The sequence below is a fragment of the Hyalella azteca genome, unplaced genomic scaffold (assembly GCF_000764305.2).
Source record: "Hyalella azteca isolate HAZT.00-mixed unplaced genomic scaffold, Hazt_2.0.2 contig15830, whole genome shotgun sequence".
NCBI lineage: Eukaryota > Metazoa > Arthropoda > Malacostraca > Amphipoda > Hyalellidae > Hyalella > Hyalella azteca.
In genome coordinates, this window is record NW_025945665.1 from 34,241 (window position 1) to 43,864 (window position 9,624).

Genomic DNA, 9,624 nt, shown 5'->3' on the forward strand with positions numbered 1-9,624 from the left:
TAGCCAGCGTTTGGTGCCATGAATTATTAATTTTCCTTGTTGCTCTATTTCAATTGAAGAATTTTAGGGACCCGCTGTGATAGAGCTTGTTCTCGTTTTTAATGCTGCCAGAATGACGTGAACATTTGCAAGACGTACGTTTCGCTCCTTTGTAAACACCGTAAATTTCTTCTATCCACTGCAGTGGATAGTAGTAATGGATACCAATTATGTAGTAACTACTGCTTTCTTTTCTGTTTTCTAAATCGCTCTCGGATCTTCTCCTTATCATCATATCCTCACGTTTCGGATTTTCAATTCACTTTGAATTTTTTCTCCTTTAAAATCACTCTTAATCTACCTAAAACAGGCAAGGAGGAGCTTCTTAGGCATTCCGTCTTAAAAGCAATTATAAAAACATCTAACTAAAACTCTAATGGAAACTTTCCACTAGGTTTGTTTCACCGGGCCATCCTGATGTCAGGCTCAGCTCTGAGCTCCTGGGCTGAGGTCCAAGATGGCATCTCTGTGACGGCTCGCCTGGCGCGGGCGCTGAACTGCTCCCTACCCTCAGATCTGAGGGAGCAGCACCCAGAGACCATCGTGTGTCTCAGGAACTTGTCCGCCCAGACGCTCGTCAACGCGCCGCTCCCCAAGTACAAGTTTGCTTCACTCTTCGGCCCCAGCGTCGACGGTGTCGTCGTTACCGCTGACTACAGGATCAGGCTCGCAAGGGTGAGAGGGATGATGAGTGGCGTTAAGGTTTGAAGTTACGTTACTGCGATGATAAGACAATATGGGTAGGGCGAGTAGATATTGCTTAAGGGTGAGTGCAGAGCTCAGCTAATGTTGCAGAGTGGGAGGGAGCGTTGGGTGAGAAAAGAAGAGATGGGGCGTGAGATTTGAATGAACGATAATGGTGATAACAATGAGATTGGGGGAATGAGTGAAGGTAAGTATGGCAATTGTATTAGGAATGATAAAATTCCTTCGTACTTGTCATAGGAAAATAGATACAAATGGAAAAAAAATTAAGAGAGAAACCTCAACATCATGTAGAGCCATCAGATGAGATAGCATAATAATACTTAGATTGGCATTCTATATGAGCGAGAGATCATAGGCTCATTTTAACGTAGAAAATCAATGTGTATGTATAATATGCATAGTAACGAAAAATTACTACAGAAACAGAAACTATATACTGTGATTGTCTAATTCCAGCTCTCTTGTTTACGAGAATTGGGCTTAGTTATTGTGAGCAATAGCAATGCAGCTAGGGCACTTTTGTAGTCAGATCCCAATTAATGCTAATTGGCGTCAAATTGAATAATATTTAATGGTGTCCTATGCCTGCTGAAGGACGACTCGGAAGTGGCATCTACAGGCATTAATATCCTATTGACCGCACAAACAAACTTCACATATATGAAGAAGTTTACTCGAAAGCTCAACATTAATTACGAGCTTGTATCTGAAATTCTGTATAAATAATACCGTATTCCGAATATGACGACAGTAGCAAATGCTCATTTTTGAAATTGCATAATCGAAGCTCCTCGATCAATTGAATTCAATGAATTCATTAGAATTCTGAATGAGAACAATTGTTGATGTGAAACTAATGTGGTTTTGAGTGGCACAATTAAGAAATTGAATCTTTTCGAATCCTATGAGATAATTACCATTATCATGTCAGTCATACTGCCATGAGTTCTGGAATTAATTATTTTGTCTACAAGAGCATAGAAATAACGCCAAGTAAGGGATGAAATAATACTGCGAGTGGGGTAAAAAATTCACTTTGGAACATTCATAAAGATAATTATAGCCATTTTCTCTTTAGGACGCAATAACATATTGAATTAGAAGCTAAATGTTAATTTTTGTTCATGATTTGTAGTGCATGTTTTCATTATTTTAGGTGGGACATTTTATATTCATATAAAATAGGTGGGAAATTGATGGAGGTTTCAAGTATAATACGTAATATTGATTCTCGTTGAGGCTGCATTTGAAACTAGAAGAAAAAATAAATGGCTTGCAATTTTAACGTACGGCCATACTCATTTATCGATCTATAGAAAAAGTTCATGAATATTCCTTCTAACTGGCGCAAAAATGGGCAAAATAGGTTAAAATTATGTATTTAAATTGTGTGCGTATTCACGATTTCTATCAACCGGAAAATTGACTGCAATGCATGAAAACTGTTGAACAACAGAACGCTGATCGTTAGTATAAAAAAATTCATTTGCATATGGGTAAAATATAGGAGTTTCAACGAATGAAGTGCCAGTTGATAGCGGATATACCATCTCGTAAATTATTATGAAAGCTCGAAAAGCTCTAGGAAGTCTCATACCGGTATCTTCTCCGTAGTTTCTGTGAATCTCGTTAACTGCAATTCCGAACCCAAGTTTACTGCCGAGCGAAGTGCCAGTCAACGTCACGTCAGATGCCGGTATCGCGCAGCATGGGAGGCTTGATAGTGTACACGCTCGGCCGAGGTTTATGGTCTCAATGACAGATTTATTCAACGAATATCAATGGTTACCTAATTAAAAATGGTTATATTTATTCAATTCAATTTGATTTTTTAAAAAGTTAATGACTGGCAAACTCATCCGCTCACCCATTTTTTCATATCAATTCTGTGTCCCTTGCATTGGTAAAAATTCGTTGTTTTTAATATCTTCGAATATATCGTCGCCTTGAATTTACTTAGATCAAATGAATTTTTGAATATACATTAATTTAGGCATAAATTTAAATAGGTATCCTGTCGCCAATTAACTCATTTCCACCTGAATTATATATTCAGGTGGAATTCGTATATTCGATTAGTTCTACATTTTTATTCAGCAATATTTACTTCTGAACATTCAGCCCGCATACAGCATGTCTTTGATTGTGAGTATTCATGAAAATTAATGGTGCGAAGGAATAATCGTGAATTACATTAACCCATTAACCTAACCAATATTTTCGATAATTTTATATTCCTCTTCCAAAATTGCTGCCACGAAGCACGCGAAAATAACATTATTAATCGATGTCGGTCGGGGTAATGAATTATTGCTGCAGTTTGACGTCGCTCTAGAGCCGCCATCTCAGCTCTGTGGGTTTGTTCCCTAATTTCTTAGCGTCTCGATATATTGCCTCATGCAAAATTTATGGCTTTACTTTGCCGAATTTGAGCTATCAACTTGGTAAGTTTAATTCTAAGTTCCCGTCTAAGTTGCCTTCGTGAAACTGCCGAGAAAATCCTTCGCGCCTAAAATTCTGTAGGCGGATCGAATTGCCAACTCTTGATGACATAAGTTCAGGCTTGGCACGTCTTGACGCAAGTTAGGACTTGGCAAGTCATGTCATGAGTTAGGCCTTGACATGTCTTGTTATGGATAGACCTTTTCATGCATGGACATTAGGTAGGACTTGACAAGTAAGAACGCGTCGAGCTCTTGACTTGTATTATAGGTTAGCATGTCAGGGATTTGTTAGCATTTTTTCGAGGACTTGACAGGGCGTAGCAAGTCTTGACTGGATTAAAGAAGTGATTGGTGTGGCGACTATTGCATGAAGAAATTTCAACACAAGGAAACAATTGGCAAGTAATGAACCGCATGCTGGGGTCTGGGCATGTTGTGACTAACGTGAGCGCGACACAAGAAGAACATTACATTATAAAGATGCAGTAGCAGCCATATTTGCCTCATTTAAAGCTGTCACGAATGCAGCTTCATCTTTGTCAACTGTTATTGCAACAGCAGCATCAGCTACGTTTAACAAATTTGCGTTTGCAGTGCGGTTAGGTTAACTACAATCACAAGAGAATTTTAAGCCTATCAACAGCAGTCGCAGCAGCAATGTTAACCTCGTCAGCAGTTGTCGCTTCAGCAATCTCAGCAACGTCAGCAATAAGAACTGATATGCTCTCTTTCTGTAGCTTATCTTCGTCGGAGACAGCGAAAATATCTCAGAGAGACGACGAAAGTCTGGTATTTTTCCTCACTGAAGAATATGAAGCACATCGTTCGCTCCATCCTTGCTGATGAGTTGCTCAAAATAAACAGGATTCTATTCTACTTGTTTTGTTAAGATGGAAAATAAACTCGTCCTCTTCCACTCAACTTCTTCCGTTAACAAGAAACTTCTTGGCACGGTGACCAGGCTTCGAGTTCAGTGGTCGTGGCCAAGGAGAAATCAATACTTTTGACAAAGGTTTTCACATCATTTTTGGGTAATTTTTGGGTGATATTGTGACAATATCGTAAGAAAGATGAAGTTTTTGGCAGCAAGTAGGAGGATTCATTGTCTTTGGATGTATCTTAAAGTTCAGTGCAGAATTTCTCCACGACATGCATCGTAACCTACATCACCGATCAGTAATCAAGGAAACTTCACGAGATGCTGTCTACGAGCGTTTGCACGATCGCGATACACACAAAATTTAGATGGAGAACAGAAGATTTTCAAGACCTTCTGTAAAAAATTTCAAATAAGGCATGATGTTAATATCCTGTTTCGCGAAAGAATTGTTTCCCCGAGTATAACAGCGTAATCAAATGAAAAAATAAACACTGATCACAAGTTAAAAATTGAATAATTTCAGAGAATAAAATTTTATAACACTGAATTTTCGTCTTATTCTCAAACTACTCTGATATGATTTAGCCATCAACACCTAAACTCAGATTATAGTCGAAGTCATGGTGTAATTAAGTGAACTAAGTAACATAATTAAATAAACTCCTAAACCAATTCACTTCTCATTCTAACAGTCGTTGTTGAATTGACTTAAAATTATTCAAAGTCAGTCGGTTCAACTTTGATTATAACGACTGTTTTCCACTGAAGTAACTGATTCTCACTTCATTCATTACAAACCAAATGTTAGCTGAAAGATCAGATTTTACTTGATTGATAGATCAGATTAAAGAAGTTGTATTTGTGCATTTATATGTAGATTTGACAGCCACTTCACTCAGAATCCAGTTTTCATCTTGATTGCAAAATTTAAAAATCTATTTCTAATTTAAGTCACATTATTTTCCATGTTGGAGTTTTATGCTGGAACTACGATACGACATACGATACAAACACTGGATTAGGAATTATTATTTATCTTGCTGAGGTCACCGGGTCGCACCAACTCGGCTTGCGCGCTCGTAGCGCCAATTAATGAAGGATGAATAAAACGATAAACGATAACTATGTTATTAAACTTCATATACAAATAAATACAAAAATATATAAACCGTTAATTCGCTTTTGTTCGTATCACATTGACATGATTTCGGGTTCTAACTTCGGAGACAACGCAATGACAGTGCAATTAAAGGCGTGGCTAACAAGGTGACGTTTTTCAGAGGTGACTCAGACTCGAAGCTATAGCAATACCAAATATTGCATAACATTCCCTTTCAGCGTTTATAATTCATGAATAATTCAGTCAGTCGATCTTCATTTAAACTATTCGCTTAACTTCACTTTAAATAATTTAATGAAACGTTCATTTTATTGTTTCTTTTACTATTCATTAAATTATTGAAATGACCATTTTTACCCGTCTGTAATGAAGAATTGGCTTCTATAAATCGCCTTTGGTATTCGAGTTAAAAAAATCAACCTATAAATTATGTGGATGACTTTCAAGATAAAATATCATCATATCTAGTCATAAATTTACTGGTTATCGAGTTGAGAGCTTACAAATGGACGAACTAATAGCAATAATTTGTCAAAGCTTGTCAAATTCATGTATCAAAATATGGCTGGTTCGATAACAAATCATTTCTAAATCTCAAACGAAAAGCTGCTGCGGAATAAGACTGTATTCAACAAGATTAAATTGAATTTAATTTATTGCTGACATGAATGAGTGACGAAAATTAAAAATAATAACAACGTAAAATTGCTTAAATATAATATGTTATTTTTGCTGCAAACGCGCTGTACGGCGGTAAGCGTCAAAATTTGATTTATAATTACTGAAATTTCGCACTTAATTAATTTGATAAAAAATTGTCAACTGAATCAGGAATTCAAGATTAAAAAATTTCCACCTGTATTAACGACGATGATTTAATTACAAATAGTTGATGTCTGGAATGATAGCACATACGTAAATCGACCGTTAACCATGGCGGCTAGGGGCAAGCATGAACAAACTTTATCAACTTGACTAACTGGGGACAAACGTACTATAAAAACTTGTTCAGGTACACGGTGGGGGCCTCAGTACACCTGGCGGCTGTATGATTTTGTATGTGACTCGTGGGTTTAGCATGAAAATATAGCCGTCAGTGATTGATCGAGGGCCGTGGTTACGAACTCGGAACCATTTTGATTGTACGTTAACGCGAACGCAGCAAAAGAAGAACATTGATTAGGCAGATTCATTACTAAAAGCAGATGTACCTTAGTTAAGTTCTACACTGCCTTCGCCGCCGCAGTTCTGGTGTTGAGACCACATGCTTATGCCGAGGATGAAAACATCTATGTAACATATGCTTCCCAGTGTAACCGGGGACGAAGGCGACCTGAGGAGGCCAGGATACCACAAATATTTACGAGTTCGAAACTCCGTCAGCCAATCACTGACGGCTTTTCTAGCTGGGAATACGGTCGCTTCGTGTACTTAGACCGCTACGTATACTTTCGATAGTCCTGCCTAAGTTTCGATAGTATAAGGCCCGAATACATTTTCAGACGCCAAAGTATTACGAACGATCTCACCCGCGCGCCCACAGTACTCACTGAATGTATGCTAAATATATATATGTAGCATGGCATATTTAATTTGCACACGATCGGTTCTTGGATAATTACTCAACTCCAATAACATCAGCTGGAAATATAAGTATATTCAAAATTACTCAGATGTTCTTCAAAGGGTCGTATGGTTTCGTACAGCACGGATTGACAACTATTCCTATTTATTTATAATTGAGCAACATTATGATATCTTCCCACCAATCTTCGCGTACAAAATAGCTTACATGTCATTTTTGCGATTCTCGCCTGTTCATGCCTTTACAACTTTTCCAGAGGTTAAAGTCAGTTCTAGGCTCCAACGTCTCTAAGGGAAGTGTTGATAAATTATCTCCCTGCAGTAATTCTATCTGGAATGTTTAGCTATCTTCCTGGCTTCCTAAGCTTCAATCGTGATAATTCCTTTCAAAATTTACAGTACAAGGAGGAGGAATGAAAAAGCAAAATTTTTTTCTCATTAGTTATCCCAACACAAATACATTTCTTGAAAAGAAAAAATTGTATCCTTCCACTCATACTTTTTTTACGCTAAGCTTTAAAGCTACTAACTCTAGAGAGGAAACATTTTTTGAGTAACTAATAGCGCGACTTTACTTCCTTGTTTGTGCGTTATTTTCTGGAGATGAAATCATTTTTTCAATACTCTGCTGACAACAAATATTTATAGTACATCTCATTTATTCGGTTAAGTGTTTAAAATGTTCAATTTAGACGATATGTTTTCCACGCTTCCCACCTACTTTTTCTTCAACTTTACGGACATTATAACACACTAATATCTGATATATTTAATACGTTCTGTACAATCCTTCACCGAAAAATCTTAGTTCCTGTTGCCAGGAAGTCGAAAACCAGAAAGTGATCCCTCAATGTTTTTCATATGGAAAATGATTCGATTCTTTAACTCATCTGAAGCTAAAAGTTCACTGTGTGATTCTCATCAATCCATTTGTATTATCTCACTTCTTGAAAATAAGTCGTTGAAAAAGTGACTTTCCTACATAAATATACAAGTGTATACTCCTATTTTGATTTGGTTTCCAGGAGCTGAAGGAAAGAAATCTCCACGTAAATATTTTAATTTCTTTCACAGGAACTGAAAGACAGAAACCAGTCCGTGGCTGCATGCATCATATGAATCTCTACGTATATATTTTATTTTGGTTTACAGGAACTGAAAAACAGAAACCTGTAGGTGCCTACATGAACCACATAGATCTCTACCTATTTGTTTTGATTTCCAACACAGGAACTGGAGGAAAGAAACCTGTCCGTGTCTTCATGCTCCAGATAAATCTCTATCTATTTTAATTTGGTTTACAGGAACTGAAAGACAGAAACTTGTCCGTAATCTTGGGAGTGACAGAGGGCGACGCTTATCCGGAGCTGACACACCGTCAAGCCACCGAGGGACTCAACATGAAGGAGCGCAACAGGATCTTCAGGACGTTCGTGCGCAACTCCTACGACCACCATCTCCAAGAGATATATTTAGCCATGTGCAAGGAGTACACGGACTGGGGAAATCCTTCTCATCATCCCATCGAGGTTCGGAAACACTGAGTTAAATTTCCTCTCATAAAGTAGGAACAGAATAATTCAGGTAGCTTTGGGTCCATCGTTATTTTATGACAAGGAATAATTGAGTTTACCTCATTCGTCATATATTCTGGACATGGACGAATCCAGTTAATCTCCCCCAGTATCTAATGTTGGCATGGATTAGTTTGGTTACCTTCCCTTCATTCATTGTGGCTTGAGAAAATTGAGGCTATTTTTTCTATCATTCTTCCGTAGCTCGTAATCACTGAAATATCCTGTTTCACCATCCGTTCATGATATATAATGATCGAGTTAACTGTATCCGGTATCTTTCCGGTCATGGAATGGATGAAATAATATTTCCAGTTATTCATCCATTCGTTGCATGGGATGGTTGAGAAAACTATTCCCCTTATTCAACCATGTTACGGAATAGTTGAACTAGCCTTTCAAGCGAGGCGCCATAAGTAGTCGAGTCAGCCTTTTCCTTCATTAATCGAGTCGCTGAATAGTCGAAATAATTATCCACACCAACAAATTATTTTTTTATTTACGTAACAAATTCTATTGTACATTTTTTCTTCGGGCTCAGCATTGGTAATTCTCATCCAGACGGCAATTTCCTTGTAAAAGTTACCGTTTTTCATTTCCCCGTGTTGCATATTCAGAGTCACTTCTTCATAAGATATTTCCTGCTAATGGTTTCATTTCTCAAATAAATTTCATAATTAGTACATGTCCGTAGTTTTTATTCTAATAAGACAGATGCTGTGATTTTTTCACCAGGTGCGCGATCTTGCGGTCGAGGCTCTCAGCGACGGTGGATTTGTCGCTCCCATGACACGCACGGCAGCCGTGCTGAGCCAGCGTGCCGACACCTACGTCTACGTCTACGCTCACCACGACGCAGATCATCAGGTATGATCCGTAATATGTGTTAACTGAGCATCCACGAGAGCAGGTTGTGTGGTGCCTAAGAGCTCTTCGATTGCTTGTTGTTTGCTCTGTTGCCTTGCACGTGCGTTGCTCCCATTCTCTCGTCTCGTTCTTGCTGACGCGGCGATTTTATTATTGACACGTCTTTCTACTGAGTGTGCTCGTTACTCTTTTGCGACGTGCCACTTGCTTGATTTGTTGCACGTAGTATTCGATCTAGCATAAGCGTAATTTTGATTGTAGCCACAGCAGCCGTTCCGTCTTGGTCTTCGCCTAACCTTATGGAAACGGCCGAGGGATGGAGGGGAGAGGACGCGGGTGCCTGAGTTGCTCGACTGTTAACAACAGGAAGAGGACAGTTAATTGTTCTTCGTGTGAGGGATGTTACCA

The 9,624-nt window shown here is 38.3% G+C and overlaps 1 protein-coding gene across 1 annotated transcript in view; it reads left to right on the forward strand.

Annotated features, from left to right (window-relative positions):
• LOC108671487 (neuroligin-2-like) overlaps positions 1–9,216 on the forward strand; it is a gene marked incomplete at its 3' end in the record, with an annotated part of 29,857 nt that extends 20,641 nt beyond the window's left edge. The window contains exons 5-7 of the mRNA XM_018159040.1: positions 434–714; positions 8,080–8,304; positions 9,085–9,216. Coding sequence (XP_018014529.1) covers positions 434–714; positions 8,080–8,304; positions 9,085–9,216 — 638 coding nt within the window. The remainder of the gene's footprint in view (positions 1–433; positions 715–8,079; positions 8,305–9,084) is intronic.
• Between the last annotated feature and the right edge of the window lie 408 nt (positions 9,217–9,624).